At 45.1% G+C, this 19,675-nt stretch overlaps 1 protein-coding gene across 1 annotated transcript in view; it reads right to left on the reverse strand.

Annotated features, from left to right (window-relative positions):
* Positions 1-19,236, reverse strand: part of PAMR1 (peptidase domain containing associated with muscle regeneration 1) — a 73,340-nt gene extending 54,104 nt beyond the window's left edge. Inside the window, exon 1 of the mRNA XM_045557814.1 lies at positions 18,931-19,236. Coding sequence (XP_045413770.1) covers positions 18,931-19,003 — 73 coding nt within the window. The 5' untranslated portion in view covers positions 19,004-19,236. The remainder of the gene's footprint in view (positions 1-18,930) is intronic.
* Between the last annotated feature and the right edge of the window lie 439 nt (positions 19,237-19,675).

The raw sequence follows: 19,675 nt of genomic DNA on the forward strand, positions 1-19,675 counted from the left end.
GCACAGATCATCATGGCATTGTCACCACTAGGTTTGTTTCCCCCACTGCTCTGTGAGTCCCTTCAGGGCAACCACCACACCTTTCTTAGCTGAGTTTCCCATGTTTCTGACGGTAGCTGATGAACTGAATGACCTAAAATCTAGATGAGAATTTGATGGTTATGAGTGAGGAAAAACAGAGGAAAACAAAGGCATAAATCTCCATCCATGATCTTGGATTTGGCAATGAAATCTTAGATATGACACCAAAAGCACAAACAACAAAAGAAAAATAAATTACACTTCATCAAAATTAAAAACTTCTGTGCATCAAAGGACATTATCAAGAAAGTGAAAATGTAACCTGCAAACTGGGAGAAAATATTTGCAAATCATATATCTGATAAAGGTTTAAAACCCAGAACATAAAAAAAAAAAAACACAACTACAACTCAACCATGAAATGACAAACAGCCTAATTAAAAAATGGGCAAATGACTTGAATAGGCATTTCTCCAAAGAAGATATATGAATGGCCAACAAGCAAATGAAAAGAAGTTCAACATCACCAGTCATTTGGGAAACACAAATCAAAACCACCATGAGCTGCTACTGACTAGGATGGCTACAATCTAAACCACAGCCCCCCCCAAAAAAGAGGAAAACAAGTGTTGGAAAAGATGTAGAGAAATCATAACCCTCATGCATTGTTGACAGGAATATAAAATGGTGAAGGTGCTATGTAAAACAGTTTGGCAGTTCCTCCAAAAGTTAAACATAGAATTACCACATGATCCAGCAATTATACTTCTAGATATATATCTAAAAAATTGAAAACAGGGACTCAGAGATACTTATATGCCAATGTGCATTCACAATAGCCAAAGGGTGAAAAACATCCAAGAGATGAAGAGGTAAACAAAATGAGGTCTATCCATACAGTGGAATATTATTCAGCCCTGAAAAGGAACGAAGTGCTGATACATGCTACAGTGTGGATGAACCTCAGAAACATTATGCCATGTGAAAGAAGTTATAAACAAAAGGACATATATTGCCTGACTCTGCTTATATGAAATACCTGTAATAGGCAAATTCATATGAGAGACAAAAAGTAGATTAGAGGTTACCAGGAGCTAGGGGAATGGAAGGATGGATGGGGAGTTATTGCTTAGTGATTACAGAACTTCTGTTTGGGGTGATGAAAAAGTTTTGGAACTGAAGGTTGCTCAACAGCGAGAATATAATTAATGCCACTGAATTGTACACCTAAAATGGTTCGAATAACAAATTTTCTCAGCCTTCTCTGTACTCCCACTCCTCCTCTGATTAACTGCACTCTACTCTCATTACTCCTTAGCTCACTGTCCCCTGTCATTTTATATTTATATCTCCCTATTGCTAAAATGTTTTGTGTGTCCGTAACACCCAATGACATGCTGACCACTCTGAATTCTTGATAAATGTGGACTGATGAACTGTAAGATGTCACTCTACTGATACTTATTACTAAATTATAACATCCTGACTTCTTTTCTTCTTTCTCATTGCAAGTAAAATATCTAAAAATTCTACTAACTCAACACAGCTTTCTTTTTTTATACATAGCTTCTTTTAAACACAGAAAAAAAATATTATGTTTCCAAAGGCCAAGAGAATGAAGGAAAGCCATCCAGTTAGGGAGAATAGCATACCCAAAGGCCAAAGGAGGGAAATTAACACAGGACATAGGCACAGGGCAAAAAGCAAGCTTGCCTGAAAGAAGCAAAGATTACAAATCCTGGGCCAGGCATGGTGGCTCATACTTGTAATCCTAGCACTTTAGGAAGCCGAGGTGGGAGGATCGCTTGAGGTCAGAAGTTCGAGACCAGCCTGAGCAAGAGTGAGACCCTGTCTCTACAAAAAATAGAAAAATTAGCCAGGTGTGGTGGTGGTCAGTTGTAGTCCCAGCTACTTGGGAGGACGAGGAGGGAGGATCGCTTGAGCCCAGGAGTTTGAGGTTGTTGTGAGCTACGATGACACCACTGCACTCTATCCAGGGCGACAGAGGGAAACTCTGCCTCAAAAAAAAAAAAATTATGACTTCTGGGCAAGTTATTTTTCAGATCACATGCTCCTACCTGTATTCTCTGTGCCAAAAGTTTTCCTGGTGGAATATGTATTATTGGTAATGTACTATGGTGTGTTAAATCTATAAGATATGGCCAAAATTATTCAAATTAAAGTCAATTGCAATAACCAAAAAATGACAAATTTTATGTTTATATATAAAAATATATATATAACCACAATTTTTAAATGTTAAAACGGTGGCGGAGGTAAGAGAAAACAAAATGGTTAGAGGCAAGGTACTAGAGTCAGACAGATGGGGGCATTCAATCCTACCCCTGCTACCCGCTTTGGCTAATTTACTTTATGTCCTCAGCCTCAGTTTACTATCCAGTAAAATGGGTACATTTTGTCCAACTCATGCCTGTTGAAAGTATTAGACAAGATAATGTTTATAAAGAGCTTAATATAGTGCCCAGAATGTAAAAAGCATTGAGTACCTTAAAAATAGTACAGAACGTCCATGTTTGTCAAGGATCTTATTTTTAAACTGTGTATCATATCGGCTCCCGCTTACAATGATCAGCTTTCTTCCCACTGCACATCGAATAAACCTCAAATGCTCTGCCGCAGCCCACAAGGCCTTTGAGGGCCTTCTCTCTCCCCACAGCACCAACCTTTTCCAGCCACTGTTTCCCACCTTCTCTCAGTTTCTCAAAACCACCAAGCTCTTGCCCCGCCCAGGGCCTCTGTCTCAGCTGTCAGGCCTTGGTGGAAACAACGCCTGTTCAGAGAGGTCCCCCCGGCCTTTTTATCTGAAATGCACGCCCCGCCCCTCCCAGCCTCAGTCATCTCCATCCCAGTACCCTGTCTGCTTCCTTGCATGGCCCTCAGCACAATTCATAATCACTTTCTGTTTTCATCGACTTGCTTATCGTCTGTCTGCCTTACGTGCCTGTGACCATAAGCTAACAGGAACCACATCTGACTCACTCACAGCTTCTAGGGCAGGGCCTAGTACACGGAGGTGCTGATAAATATCTGTTGAATGACTCTGGCCTTAATGCCTTAGAGCTACCCTTTCCTTAAACAGTTGAAGATTTCCAACCAGTGGGTCCAGTTTGGAGCTAGGAGCCAGGAGAGTTGGCTTTGCCCCTAATTTGCTATCAGTGCTCTTGCACTTCTCCGCCCATGGCCAGGTGTCTAGAAAGGTGGTCCAGGTTGCCTGCCTTGCCCCCATATTCTTCCACTCCAGCCCCTGTGAGCAGGGAATACACCTGGTGGGTGTGGCTCCTGTCTCATGCCCTCCCTCTGTTCACCCTGGGGCAAGCACTGCATCCTTTCTAGGTTTTCTAAGAATTTATAAATACGAGCAACTTCTTGAAGTGGGGCACTGACAGCATAAAACTCATTTGCAACTCTTATGGGACTTTGCACTTCGACACGGAAGGCCAAGGAAGGTTCACTCCACTCCAGCAGCTGGCAAAGCCTGTCTCCTGCTAAGCAGCAGGGTTGGTCACCCCTGGCCTGTCTGTGGAATTCCAAGGCCCTCCCTATTACCCAGGAATTGATTCCCTAAAATACTTTCATTGGCATTTCTCTTTAATGAGCAAGCCCACCTCTGCCCTCTTTGGCCCATTATTAGTAACTTTATAAGTAACAACCATCTCAGTCTAAGGAAGCGACCCCAGGGAATGTTGGCAGAAGGGATTCTTTAGATGTGACAAATTTAAGAATCTTGAGATTGGAGGAGTGTTCTGGATTTTCCAGGTGGAACCAAGGTAATCACAAAGACCCTTACAAGAGGGAGGCAGGAGGGCCTGAGGCAGAAAGGGAGATGTGCAGAAATAGAGGCTGGGCGATGTGCTTTGACGATGGAGGATGGAACCACGGCCCAAGGAATGCAGGCAGCCTCTAGAAGCTGGAAAAGGCAAGGAAACAGGTTCTTGTCTGGAAACTCCAGAAGGAATGCAGCCCTGTGACCCCTTGATTTTAGCCTTGTAACATTCATTTCCTATTTCTGACCCCTAGAACTGTAAGGTAATAAATGCGTGCTGTTTTAAATTACTAAGGTCATGGTAATTTGTTACAGCATCAATAGGGGACTGACACACTGGGACTTCTTAAAAGAAACGTTAACCCACAGCAAGTCATTTAACCCCTCTCTTCCTCATTTTCCCCACAGATCACGGGGCATAGAGTATGAGTAAACTGATGCATTCTTTCTTTCCACAAGTATTTACTGAGCGTCAACTATGTCCCAAGCAAGAGGCTGGGTGCAGGAATGCAATGGAGAGAAAAACAGATGCCATCCCTGGCCTCAGGGAGCTCACGGTTTAGTAGCAGAGGCATCGTTCAAATGACCCCACAAATACGTAATTACAAACCGTGATGGAGAAAATTTGGGATGCTATGAGAATGAATTAATGGTCATGAAGGAGCATTAGCACCAAAGCTACAGACCCTCACAGGGTTAGGGAGGTTTGAATAAAATCACAGAAAGAAATTGATCTATTTGTAAAAATAAGACCACGTCCCAGGAATATGGAGGTGACAGGTAGAAGTGATAGTTTTGATGGTTTTGTGACTTGGCCCCTTGCCCTCTGGTCTGACAAATCCACTGCCCCTCCATCTCCCCCAGCTTGAGCAGAGACAGGAAAGTGACCCCCAAAATATTTATGTAAAAAGCAGATACATGAGATATCCTGTGAGAAGTATTTCAAGTTGATCAGCCAAAGAGATTTAAAAATGCAATAAACAGACAGGAGCAACATCCTGGATTTTTTTCCTCCCTTTATTAGAATTACAATGGCCCATTGGCCATTTGGCTTCAGCTGTACAAATTTCAGGGAATTTCAATATGGTGCTATGGACCAGTTCCAGAAACTAGGATTTAGAGCAACACCTTTGAATGTTTTCTTATATGTATGCTAAAGCACTTTAGCATTTCTTTAGCTAAAGTGCTTTTAAATGCCTAACAATTTAATTTTCAAAATGATCCAGTGAGGTTGCTAATATATTTTAAGTTAAAAGTCATTTAGCCCAACCCCTTAGTTTACTAGTGAGGGAAAATGCTAAGTACGGAAGAGTTGATCTTATTTATTGAACCAAAGAGAAATGCCAGAGAATCTGTCTCAGAGAATTAATTCTGGGGGGCAAAGAGAGGTCCACAAAATTCCAGGGCTGGTGGGGATGTGAACAACCCTGCTGCCTAGGGGCAAACGGGCTAGGACAGCCTCCAGTTTTGCCAGCTACTGCAATGGAGCAAACTTTCCTTTGCATTCCATGTTTAAAAACAAAGACTTGGCCGGGCATGGTGGCTCACGCCTGTAATCCTAGCACTCTGGGAGGCCGAGGAGGGCGGATCGTTTGAGCTCAGGAGTTCCAGACCAGCCTGAGCAAGAGCGAGACCCGATCTCTACTAAAAAAATAGAAAGAAATTAGCTGGACAACTAAAAATATATATAGAAAAAATTAACCAGGCATGGCGGTGCATGCCTGTAGTCCCAGCTACTCGGGAGGCTGAGGCAGAAGTATTGCTTAAGCCCAGGAGTTTGAGGTTGCTGTGAGCTAGGCTGATGCCATGGCACTCTAGCATGGGCAACAGAGTGAGACTCTGTCTCAAAAACAAAAACAAACAAACAAACAAACAAACAAAAGCCTTATAAAAACTGCAAATGAGTTTTACACTGTCAGTGCTTCTCAGTAAATCAGCACAAAGAAAGCACAAAGAACCCATAGAGCACAGCCCTGGGATAAACTGAGGCATGGAGAGATCAAACTTACGGAAGTCTAAGAGCAGCACACATTCATTCATTCGTGGCTAACTTTTCCACTGGGTAAAATATTTATTTTTCTTTATAAAACTCCTCAAGACTTCATTTTTTGAGCACTTTTAGATTCATAGCAAAATTGAGTGGAAGTTACAGAGATTTCCCATTAACCTCCTACTCTTCCCCAAATCACACACACATGCGTAGCTTCTTCCATCATTAACGTACCTCACCAGAGTGGCGCATTTGTTACAACTGATGAACCTATCATGACACATCATCATTACCCAAGGTCCATATTCCACATTAGGGTCACTCCGGGTGTTGTTCATTCGATGGGTCTAGACAGATGCATAACGATGTGTATCTGCCATTATAGCATCACACACAATCATTTCACTGCCCTAAAAACCCTCTGTGCTCTGCCTTTTCATCCCTCCCCACCCCCCTATCAGTATATTATTCAATATAAAAAAAAGTTCTTTGTCAAAGCTCTGGAAAACAAAGGAAATTATAAATAAGGGAATTAATAGTATTCAGAAATAATCTCGACATTTTGATGTCTATCAAGTCATCTGTTTTCAACAGGCATATATATACATATATTTATGTAGGTATTGACAGATACATAAACATAGTCTTTTTACCTCTCAAAATGGGTAACATGTTTTGTTTTAGAAACTGCTTTTCTTCCTTATATTATGAACATTTTCTCTTGACATCGAATAGTCTGCATGAGAAATGTTGAATTGCTGTATAATTTTCCTATGCGGGCAAGTACTTGGTCACCCCTTTTTTAAATCAGAGAGTTGCAAAGTATCATACTTTGGCATCATAAGCTTTGTCCGAGCCCTTGTCTCAACGTCCATGCTTGGAGGCAGCCGTCCCAGTATCCCCCGTCCAGAGTGGGGGAGTCCAGTTCTATTAGCCCAGCCCTCGTTCCTCCAGACTGCACTTTGTAAAATGAAAGACATTTTGCCCCACCAAAACCCCCACAGGCCTCCCATCTAACCGCATTTAATTAAAATTTCTACTGAGGCTTCATTTTTACCATCTGCATTTTCTAAACCTTCTGAGACCAGAGAGAGAAAAAGTGATGTAGGCATTAGAGAGACACACTTAGGCAGCCTCGCTCGTCACCACTCACTGGCCCCCTCGTCTTGTGCTGTCCAAACCCCGTACGGGTGTCTAAGCAGCACACAGCATTCCTGACCACTGGAGGATCTGACCACCGGCTCCGTGGGGCTGATGACACAGGCAGAGCCCAGGCAGGAATGATGAGAGCCTGGGTCAGGGGGATAGATGGCTTCCTGCGGCCCTTGGTGACTCTGTCCCTCCTCCTGAGTCTTTGAGAGCCAGCCTGTCACCAGGGGACTCTCAGTCCAGCCTGGCTGGATCTCGACCTCCGTGACTTCAGTCTTCCCCTTCTCCCAGTTCCTCCTGTTAACTGGACAATGACAGATGGAGAGTCAAGGCCTTCATCCCCTCTTTGGGTAACAGAAGTGATAAAACTTTCAATAGAGTCCCTAGGTATGTGGGTTTTGGATCAGTTACACTGGGGAGGAGGATGGGGGCAAAAGTCAACTTGTCACTTCCTTTCCCTCTTCATCCTCTATTAAACACACTGCCTCACACCTAGCGCCCACTAGGGATATATCTGAGCCCTTGGCACCAGCTCACCAGATCCTCACAGCCACCCTTTGAAGTAGGTATTCTTTTCTTCATTTAGCAGATGAGAAAACAGAGAGGGTAAGTAAATTGCCCCAAGTCACACAGCTTTCAGGTAGAAGAAGATATATCAGATCCCAGCTCTTTCTGGGGCCAAAGCCTTGTTATTTCCAACACAAGACATTGATTCTTAAAAGTTTATGCCTCGGACTTGCAGTTTAAGAAGAAAGCAGCACTGATGAAGCAGAAACACCTGGGAATCAGACTGCCCAAATGCCAGCTCCACCAGTTACTATGTGGCTTTGAGAAAGCCATTAAATTTCTTTGTGCCTCAGTTTATCGTCTGTGAAATGTGGCTAATGATAGTACTCCTTCGTGGTTGCAATGAGAAAAACAAAAGCTAGTAAAAGGGATGTGGCTAGTGGAGTTCGCTGTTATTACTATATTTATGATTAAGATCAACAGCCATGCCATGGGTCACATCAGCAGTCTACCCAGAACAGGGCTCTGCTGCCAACAGTGACACCAAAGGGGAGTTTAGGGAAGACACTGCTGTGCTCTGAAACCACGGCAAAGGGTTGATGAATAACCTATTTCAGATAATAACAGCAAACACCTCTGCAGTACTTTCCATTTGCCAGACACAGTTCTGGGCTGTTCACCTGTATAAACTTATTTAACCCTTATAACAATCCTATAACATAGGGACAGTGAGTACCCTTATCTTTTAAATAGATAAGGAAACTGAGGTATGGAGAGGTTAAATGGCATGCCCAAGATCACATGAGTAGTAAGGAGCAGACAGGAGTCGAATCCAAACAGGCTATTTGGTCAGACTGCCTGACCGTCGTGCTGGTCTGGCTCTCAGAGAGATCATTCATCATTCTGAATGGCAACAGCAATGACAGACATATACTGAGAGCTTGCTCTGAGCCAGGCACGGTGCCGAGTGCTTTCCATGTGTTTCCACATGTTGTTTCATGTAGTCCTCAGAACAGCGTTACAATCTTGCATTTTGCACATGAAGAAACCATGGCACAGAAAGGTTAGGGACCTTGGTGAAGGTTACACAGGAAGTGGCAGAGCTGGGGCTCAGTTCATACGCGTCAGAAGCCCACGTTCTCATCTACGACACACCCCCCAGACCGCCTGCATTGAAACAACCTGGGATGCTTGTTAAGAAGTCGTATTCCTGGACCCCAAACAGACCATTTCCCTCAGACTCTCTAGGGGCGGGGTCTAAGTCTCTGCCTGTCCAATAAGTATACTCCTTTGAGAATCACAGCCCTGTTATTCTGCTTTCACTATTTCTAGGAGAATGTTACCCAAAACTCACCCTCCCTCCAGTTCCCGTAAGGCTCTACTTTGTATTGGTGCTCCCTTCCTGCTTGCCTGAAGATCAAAGATGGTAACCCTGACTTCCTCGTGGCCTTGAAAGGGACTCTGACCTTCTGGGCTATCGTCTGGGCCCACGGTCATGGAATCTGCCCCTCATTTCTGCTGCTGGACAAGCAGGGACAAGACACCTTGCCACAGCCTTTCCCCAAGGCCCCAGGGGAATGGAGGTACAGGGGTGGAACTGTCAATGTCACCGCATTGAAAAAGGCAATGAGCATAAAGGGCTTTAGAAGAAAAATTGCATATGTGTCAGACAGTACCATTATGCTCTGCAGAATAAAAAAAAGAGATGGCTGAGGGAGCAGAGGTTATGAGTTATGACGTCTCCCCCGGGGGTCCACACATACGTGGCCTTCTCAAGCAGTCTGTTCATGTCTATGTCCTGGCATTCTGGGCTCTTCCTGCTTGCTTTTAGATTTCCTCATCTCTTTTCTCTAATACCTCCTCTTTGGACACCATTTAATAGGACATATCTCACCCCCTGCTGCTTCTCTTTAGAAATAGAAATTCTGTATCCGTAGCCAAAGGGAACAAAACCCAAACTCTAGCATCTTGGAGGAGCCCCCGGGTGCCGTTATCCTCAACAACTGTGGTGCCGGAAATCCCTGAAGGACAGCTGCTTCTGGGTTATTTCGAATGTTGGAATGTAAGCTGAAGAGATGTTATTTTTATTAGCATTGGTTACTGACAAAAATAATTGGATAATGCATCTAAAAATACTTGGCAATAGAACTCAGCAAATAATATAGCAAACAAAGCATTAGAATGCTACATTAGGCTACATTAAAGATAATAAAACTTAAGCTATACCCTGAAACTCCAATCTGGACTTCCCTAGACCCAGGAATTCTACAAACTGTCCCACGTGCTCCCAATCTTGCACACTTCAAAATCTTCTTTCTGAGCCAGAATGCATTAGGGCTACACCAGGGGTCTTGGTCTTCCACTGTCTACCTCTTTGCCAAAAGCTTCCGGAATTAGCATTACTGTCCTCCCACCCAGGTTCACTGATGCCAAGTAGAAGCCAGATTTTCTTTCTACCCAAGGCAGCTGGCTGGCCAACAACAGGTGTGAAGTGTGGCGGGATGTTGAGCCAGTGGGATGCATTTGTAATGGTACATCTGATGGGTCCCTAAGCCCTGAGCTGGCAGCAGCTTCCAGCAAACTAGTCCTTATTATAGCTACTTCCCCTAGCTCTGCAAGCTAGAACAAGATGAAGGGGAACTTCTTTTGGCCTAAGTATTCCTGGCTGGCCCCACCCTTGAATCACAACAGGTGAATGGTCATGAGCAACATCTCATCTGCAGAATTTTAAGGGGCCCTCAGTGTTTGGCATGCAACATCATTGGCTCAGATTCACCTATTCTACAAGACACTATCCCCTAAGTCCCTGCAAGAACCTGACACCAGCCCCATTTCAAACACAGAGACACTAAGGCACAGCATGTGGAAGGCACTTCCCCTAAGGCTGGAAGGTGGATGTGTGATAAAACCAACAGGAGAAAGAAAATGTCATGACTTAATAAATGTATGGCCAATCTTTAGGGATTTTTTTTTCCAGACAGAATCACAGATGAATGGAATGGGACTTTGGACTAATGAAGTGAGCCTCAGGCAGACCATGTAAGTTCCATCCTACTACAGATGAAAACAGCAGTATCACTTCTTCTCAAATCCTTGTGAAACTTGTGTTAGTGGGATTAACAGGAGAAACAAGGGGAGGAGAAGACAATCTTAATTTCCTGAGTATTCCCATTTTATCAGGCACTATGCTAAGTATTTTAAATAGATTATCTCATTTAATACCTGCACTAAGCCTACAGTATAGGCACAATTACCCTTACTCTATAGACTGGAAGATGAGAAGGCCCCATTAGACAGGTAAAGTAACTTGCCAAATAAAACCAGCCATAAACAACACAGCCAGAATTCAAACCCTGGCCTGTCCTTTAAACCACAATACTCTATGCCCCATGCATATACACATTCATACATATACACACAAATATATCCACATCTGTACTTTTATTCTTCTATGTGTATGCACATGTAAACTTGAACATATCCATACTAAGACATCTATAGCAAAGATGAATTCCATACATATTCAGTGGGGGCTGAATCTTTGCTGAGGAGATCATGTCTTGCCAAAGTCCACCTAGGCGAGATGTCCTTTAAAGGAACAGCTAGCTGGTTTTATTCCTCGCCCATTGTCACTGCAGTCATCCCTTCTGAAACAAGTTTGGGCAGAGAGAAGGCATGCAATGCTAGGGCCAAGGGAGAAACCATGTTGCATGACAACAAGGACAATATTTGGCAAAGGCAGGAATAAAGTAGGTCCCAGAAACAATCAACAAAGGATGGATGAAAAGTTCAAACTCATGTGCCCTCTCTATGGGATATAACCCCAGTGTAAACAGAGAGACCACTCTCGGGTTGTGCAACCCAGGGTCACAGTGACTGGGCTACGTCAGAACTAGCAAACACAAGAGTAAATAACAAGGGATTGGAGACAAGCCCAGGGAGGGGGTATGGGGAGGGAGGGTAGAGGGAGAAGAGAGGGTAATTGGTGATGAATGAACCTTGGACTCAATGCCCCAGGGATTAGGAGGATGCCCAGATATTCTCCTTATTTTTGAAGGGAAGACAGCATGGCTGACACCAAGGAACACCGAGTTGGGAAGTCAAGTCACAGCTCTTATCACTGCCCAGAACTGCCACACCACTGTGAGTGCTCAGGAATCAGACTCACGCCCAACAATCCCAGACCAGCCACATTACTTCAAACAAGTTGAACACAGGAAATCAGTTTTCTGGATGGCCCATGAAGGTCAGTGCCGGTGAGGACTTTTCCCACAGCAATAGGAATATGTCATCATCTCTGTGGTCCTGCCGGCATCTCAGCAAGTGTTAAGTGACAAGGACATCAGACTTCCTGCCCATACCTCAGCAAAAGCTGAAGAGAAGCCCACATTTCATAGACTTTCAAACTGTGATAGTGAGATATTCTTCTATGTTTATTCCTTTCAGGCAAGAGACCAGAGTCTTCCAAACTACATTCCATGCAGCACTAATTCCACTGGATAGCATAAGGTATTCTGCAAAAAGAGGCGGTCTGTGGTCAAACTCTGCAAAATGCTAATTACAGCTGTCTTTCTTGCAGGACTTTGAAGAGTCTATAATATGCTCTGTGCATAGTGAATTTCCACATTCCCCCAGACTTAATTCATCATAACATCCTGGGTTCTGTTTATTTTTGCTGAATATCTCCCAGGATTAGCATTCCATGAAACCCATTTTGGGAAATGCCATGCTGAACCATAAGTTCTTCTCAGTAGATTGCAAGTGCCTTGGAGAAAAGGATTCTGTCTTAATCATGGTATCCCCAGCACCTAGAACCATGCCTGGCACCTAATAGGTGCTTGATATGGATTTCCAAATAAATACATGAATATGGACATAGGAGGCACATGAGATTCCCAAGGTAAAGGCTATTTGTGACAAAGACTGATGTTAGAATCCTCTATCTTCTCTTGCTGTGACTTTTGGAGTCTCTATTGTCCAGAATGAGGAATCCACTGGGTCCATTACAGATTTTTTTTTTTTTTTTTTTTTTTTTTTTTTTGAGACAGGGTCCTGTTCTGTCACCCTAGGCTGGAGTGCAGTAGTACAATCATAGCTCACTGCAACCCAGAACTCTTGGGCTCAAATGATCCTTCTACCTCAGCCTCCCCAGTAGCTGGGACTACATGTGGAGCCACCATTTCTTGTAGAGATAGGGGTCTTGTTATTTTGCCCAGGCAGGTCTTGAACTTCTGGCCTCAAGTGATCCTCCTACCTTGGCCTCCCAAAGTGCTGGGATTTCAGCCATGAGTCACCACAACCAGCCTACTAAATACTTTTGTTTATTGCAGTTTGTATCTCATTTCCATAAGGGCTTGAGATATTTGCCCGTTTTGTTCTCCCGGTGGGCTGGCTAGAGGAGCAGGCTTTCCCAGAAGGGAGGGTGAACACCATTTGGAAGCAGACAGTCAACCTCCTGGGAAGCAGAAAGCCAGACCAAGAAATCCTACAACAAATATTCTTTACCATCAGCCAAGTCCTCCCTTCTGCTTGCATCCAGGTAAGCCAAGGGTATGTTGGAAAATACAGGAACGGATGATGCCAACTGGAAGCTAAGCTCAAGCAACTTGTCCTAGAGCATGTCAGGTGTTCTCCACCACCTCTGTTAACTCCTGAGGAGGGTTTGAAGAACATTGACATTTCAGTTTCTCAGAGTCTCAAACAATTCATTTGATTTGAAACAAACTGGGCCAACATCCCATCTCCATCCAGTGGTTTGCCAGTAAGCTGGATGGAATTATTTTTAACCCTCCATAAATGCAGCTTATGAGGACAATTGCTACGTCTCCCCATGAGCTCAAGTTAGCTGAATGTGCTTCTCACTCCATTCTGGCAGCAGCAGTCCTGGTTTTCTAATCACCAAACCAACTGACCAGACTGCTACTTACACAGATACTTGCTGCCAAACCGCTAACTCAACCCTCTGAGACAGCCAGAACCTTAGAGAGAGCGGAGATAAAGACGCCCAGACTGCAGGAATAAAGGCATTTATCCAACTCCAGCAGCAGAAGGGGGGCACAAATAGGTGTCTCCATTTGCTGCTTAGCCAAGAGAAGCACTTCTTTGCAATACTTGACATTAAGACCCAAGAACTGGTGTCTGGTAGACAGTAGATCCTCGTTCAAGGTTGAGATGAATTGGTTAAAACCCATCCTAGGATTAGAGGAAGGGGAGTGAGTCTCCATCCCCTGCACTATCCATCAATTACGTTGTGCCAAAAAAGAAGGGAGAAAAATGTTTCCCTTGTTCATTCCTGGCCTGCTCCTCGCATCCCATGGCTTAAGAGTTTACACATTGATGATCTTGACAGAATAAATCCATATAGGAGCAGGGATGCATAGTGTCAGGGCCAGACATGAAATATGTCTCTCCCTTAATTCTGTGGCTCTAGAAACGGACACATGATTTGGATTATAAAAGTTGACCATGGGACAAAGAAATTCTCACTTCCCATGTGTAGTCAGAGTGAGGTGGCACAGTGGACAGCGATCCCAGAAGTCGGTTGGATTTTTGGTCTGCTCAGCGCCCCTGTTTCCTCTAGGAAATGGCTCCTCTTGGGTTCCCAGTGGGCCCACTGGGGCTGTTGAGTGGGGTAGACGTCACGTTGATTCAGAGAGTGGAACATCTCCAGCCACCTCCAATTCTCCGCCTGCCTTTTGTGGTTTTGTTTACAGGTATAAGGTCTGGTTTGTCCTACTTTTTTTTTTTTTTACTTCTTTCTCTCCATTATAAACCTAAAGTTTTGGCACAGATTCTCTGATGACAAACAGAATTCCTTAAGCGTAGACCAGGCTTGGGATCTGATAGACTGTCTGCCACTGATCTGGTAGCTTTCAATGTTCCAGCTGGCCTCTGGGTCCTCTGCCCCGGGATTCAGGAACTGGAAAATGTAAACACTGCATTTCTCTCCCCTTTAAAATAAAATAAGAAGAGAGGGAAGCCGGGCCCTTGTAACTTGCAAATATCCATAGAGTGAGGGTGACTGCTCCTTCGCCATGTCGGGGGAGGAGGCATAACCTTCCCTCATTTATCATTGGAATAGCACTTTTTCCAAATTACACACACACCCAAATCAATTGCAGCTCCTAGAGCTGTTCTCAGGGGAGACAAGTAGAGAAGTTTCTCTTGCATCAGGATTGGCCACCCCCAGCAGGGCAGATGGAAATAATTTTCTGACTTAAGGCCAGTCGTTAGGTCCCCCAGACATCATTACCTCAGCCATTTCTGTCTAGCCAGTGTGACCCAGGTGTAGATAAGATTAGGTCAAACCCACAGTCCATGCCAGTGGCATTCCAAAGCTCTTTCCAAGAATTCTGGATATTTCTGAGGGACTTACATGCTCTAGGTCACCTCTGCTTCTGGGCTCCCAGGTCCAAATGTACTTTATCCACAGTTTACGGACCCAGATATAACACCCAGCCTTGTCCTCAGTTTCCACCAAAAGCTCACACTCAAGGGCATGCATAAGAGTAAAACCTTTTACCAAAGAGTTGGAGGTCACAGAGAGAAGTGAGATTATGTTCCATGAAACATGCAAGTTAAAATCTATGTGATTCCCATACAAATCTAATATACCAGATGCTTTTAAAAGTCCTGTTACCAATTAATCCTTAGCAGTTTTACTCACTTGCATTTCTCCCCATTCAGCATCCAGCCTTCCAACTTCTTTCTCTCACTCTCCCTTCTTGCCCCGTCCCTCTCAGAAATGGAAGTCAAAAACTCAAATGCTAGTAGGGACCAGCAGGTATCAGACATGTGGGTCGAGAAGGTGGCGGGTCAGACCCTAGAGAGGATCCAGCCTACCTCAAGGCATTCAGGTGCAAAACATTTTTAAGCACCGTGTCCTATGAAATACTTCTGCAGACACTTTGCTTGGCCCGAGGGCTACCAGTTTGCTGTCCTTCAGCTCTACAATCTCTCTCTTTGCCACAGCCAGCCAAGACACTGCAGTGGTGCCACCAAAACAGGAGCTAGCAAGGGCTCTCTCTCTCTTGCTTTGTGTGTGTCCTGAAACCTTACCAGAGCCGGATGTACATCGGCATAATCAACCCACATGCTACATGTGTGAGCAGAAGTCAGCCGGGTAACGGGTGAACTTGGGCTCAGATAGTAGACAGCCTGGTCTTACCCCAGCCTCCACTAATCTGCCTGTGTTGTCTTTTTTTTTTTTTGTAATTGATTTATTGTGGCAAAATATATATATATATAATTACCTTTCTAAGCATTTTTAAGTGCACAGCGCAGTGGCATAAGTACATTCACATTGTTGTGCAACCATCACCAACATTTATCTCCAGAACTTTTTCATCATCCCAAACTGAAAGTCTGTCCCCATCAAATAATAACTCCCCATTCCCTCCTCTGCCTGGCCCCTGGCAACCACCATCCTACTTTCCATCTATATGAATTTGACTATTCTAAGTACTTCACATAAGTGGAATCACACAATATTTGTTTTTTTGTGTCTGGCTTATTTTACTAAGTGTAAGGTCTTTGAGGTTCATCTACGTTGCTCCATGTATCAGAATTTCCTTCATTTTTAAGGCTGAATAATGTTCCATTGTATGTATAGCCCATATTTTGTTTATCTGTCAATGGATATTTGGGTTGTTTCTACCTTTTGGCTATTGAGAATAATGCTACTATGAACATTGGGGTACAAATATCTGATCAAGTCCCTGCTTTCAATTCTTTTGTATACATACCCAAACGTGGAATTGCTAGATCAAATGGCAATTCTATATTTAATTTTTTGAGGAACCATGCCTGGATATCTTTAGAGCCTCTCTGAACCTCATCTGTACAACAGGGATAATAATAGCACCCATCTTATTAGGGCAGTCTGAGAATTAATGCACATAGAGTATTTGGTTCAAAGACTGGGCACATCATAAATGCTCACTAAATGTTAGCTAGATGTTTGATTTCAGTGTCCTCTGAAATGGAGGGACTCAAACTAAAATAATCTCTAAAGTCACTCTCCGCTCCCAAACTCCATGATCCAATCATGAAATTATTTTCCTGTTGGGGAAGCCAGGAGCTCTCAGAGTATATATTAGGGAAACACCGTCTTCATGATCCCCCACAAAAGTCCACCCCTGCCAAGAAGGCCCAATTGTCATAGCTCTTTCCTAGGAATTTGTTAACACATCCCAGTGTAAGCTAACATCTAATTTTTCCTGCCACTCCTTCTCCTTTGCTTTCTTTCCACATTTTCTTTCTCAGCCGGCTGCTCTTGCCCACTGAATATCTGCACTTCGAATTATCTCTCCCAGTTGTATTTATGTTCATTCCCCACAAGCTAATGTCTGTTGGAAGCAACACTTGTGAAGTTCTCCAGATTAAGGTTTCATTCCCAAGAGTCCCATATTTTAAATGAGGTTTTCCTCTTTAGGCAAAATCGCCCTGGCAGAGCTACTGCTATTTGGTGAAGTCAGTGCAGTTGGGTTTCTCCCCAAACATTCTGTTTATGTTGGGTTATCGCTTGGCTTAATGTTTGGATTCTCATCCTCCCAACACGGGTCACATGCCAATGAGCAACAACAGTCTTCCGTACTATCCCAGTGGATGTTTACATTTCATCACATACTCTTTTTAGAAAAGCAATTAGAGGAAATGTGCTTCCAAGCTTTTCTCGACAGGGCCAGATTCAGAATTCCAGAAGGGAGTGGACTCCTTCACTACTTGAAGAAATATTTTCCTTCTTCACTCTATTCCTCCGTCTTCCCTCTAAGTGTGAATAAAACATTCAACAACTGAAATTTCCTTGCTAGACACGTGAAGCTGTTCTCTGGTTCAGTCAGCAGCTTGGCTGCCAAGAAACCGTGCACCCTCCCTGAAGCTTTCTCATACCAAAAGGTAAAAGAGATTCTTGGGTCAGAAATAAATGGGTTTTTCAGATCCTAGGCTAGAAAAAAAGGGACAGTTAAGGTTTGATTTTTAACTTTTATGGGTCTGACCCATCTTACCTGCCACCTCATTTGAAAACGAAGTGGGAGATCATGGATGCAACCATGAGGAATCAAATCCACTGTGCCCTGGTACTCTGAGAAGAACCAGGGTCCTCTGGAATTGATCTGAGGACACCACACCCCGCGGGTTTGGTTCCAAAAGGCAGAGATGGAACAGGGAGGAGTCCTCATGCAAAGTTGCAGCTTACTCCTGGGTCAGTGTTTAGGCTTGTGGACTATCAGACCCTCAGGAACGGCTCCTTCTTCCTTCATTAATGTCTTCAGGTTCTTCCAGATTCCAATCCAGGCAAAATTCCAATGAAACACTCTGGCCATCTTGATAGGAAATCACTAAGGAAGATTTTACCTGGGCAGGCAGGCTCTGGGTAGGTGGAAAGTATTGACCAAAACAGGGGAGAGGGACTTTCGTGTGTGTCAGCTTTTTGTTTACTACGAAGGGACAGACCTTATAGTTTGTGTTCCCCTTCTATACGGTCGGCTATTGAGTTTGGCTTCCTCGCCACCCCACTTGTCCTGTTTCATTCTCAATGGCAGAGCACCAGCTCTCAGGTACAGCCCGGGTGACACATAGCCAGAGCAGAAGGGAAGCAGCAGAGGCTGACACGTAGCCTGCCCCTAGGCACAGCTGTCTCTGTACATTGCAGCCTGCCTTCACTCCATGAGATCTCACCTTACCTCCTGACACCTCACCCTCGAGCCACAAGACAGATGCTCCTAAGAAGTCCCCATTTCCCTGCCTGCCAGCGAGGACAAGCTTGCCATTCCCTTGCTTCTGTCTTGGCTGAGCCAAGAGGCTCCCAGAAGCTCTGTGTCAGGTCCCAGCCTCATTGGCCCCCTGCAGCCCATTTGATCTGAGATTGTGGTTCAGAAGATGACATGTGAAAAACAAAGAAGCCAGGGCTCTTTCAAAACAAACACTGTGCATCCCCCAGAAACAACTTGCACTTTTAACCTCTGCTTTTTCTTCTTCTTTCTCATTCCTACGGGGAAGGCAGTGTATGTGTGTATACATATATATGCAGGGTTAGTGTATCTCCTACGGAGGTCTGTTCAGAATGTCATGTCTGTAAGATTTCACCAAGCAAGATTCCCCAGGAAGAACACCAGGCGAGCCCTGCTCTCTATCCGCGTTTCCTTCGCTCTCTTCTTCCTTTCCTGCTCACCTCTGAGTGAGCTGGTTCCAGGGGAAACTTTGCTTTAGGAAGTCAAAGCGGGTAAGGCAGACAGAAGTGACTCCCCAAGGTAATTTGGTACTTTTAAAAAGATAAAAAGAACAAATAAAACTGGAGCTGGTCCCCCATCCTGAGATAGTTCAGTCTCACAATCAGGGATGACAAAACCGTGTCACATTCCCAGGGAGGGCGACAGGAGCTGCATAGTCACCAGCCAAGCCCCCTGCCCCCCACCACCACCTCCTCTTGAAACTTCCCTGGTCCTGCCCCTTCCCCGGGTGTCACTACTCACAGTACCTCTGGGCAAGGACGAGATGAGAAGGAGCTGCACAAAAGCGAGCCCCAGCTGCGCCCACCAGCCCAGCTCCATCCTGCCCGCGGCGGGTGCCCGAGTGTCTGCGGGGGACGGAGGGGAGGGACGGAGGGAGGCCGGCGGGCAGGCGGCTCTTACAGGGACCTCCCCAAGCCCCAGCTGAGCCGGAGCTCGGGTTTCAGCTCGCCCGGCTCTCCGGTCCTCATGCGAGGGGAGCCACCTTCAGCCAGAGCGACGTCAGCCCAAACCTCTGGCTGCCTTAACCCTTGCGCGGCCCGGGGAGGTGTGGCTGGAAGGGAAGCTGCAGCCGGGCCAGCCCAGGTCCCGCGGGGCTCCCTCTCTTGGGTGCTGGGGCGGGAAGGGGGGCGCACCGGTGGGAGCGGAGCTGGGCAGGACTGTGCAGCGCTCAGGTGAGGACGGAGCTGGAGGTGCTGCTCGGCTGCGTGGCCTGGGGGAGCAGGGAGTTGGTGACAGGAGGCAAGGGGAGCCCGCCCCTCCCCCACTCCCAGCTCTCCTCGTCTGCCCCCAAGCTCTCCTTTCCCTCTGTTTGCTCCAGGCCATCACCATTGGGAAACCTTACCCTTTGCAACCATAGCCTGCTGGAAAAAACTTTTCATCTTTCCATGATATTTAGCAACATGCATAGCTCCTGCGCCACGCCACACAGGGCGTTAGGCTCAAGAACGGAAGGACAGAGAAAGCAGGGCGCTACCTCCCCTGCCAGGGGGC

This window comes from Lemur catta, chromosome 7 (genome assembly GCF_020740605.2).
Source record: "Lemur catta isolate mLemCat1 chromosome 7, mLemCat1.pri, whole genome shotgun sequence".
Lineage (NCBI taxonomy): Eukaryota > Metazoa > Chordata > Mammalia > Primates > Lemuridae > Lemur > Lemur catta.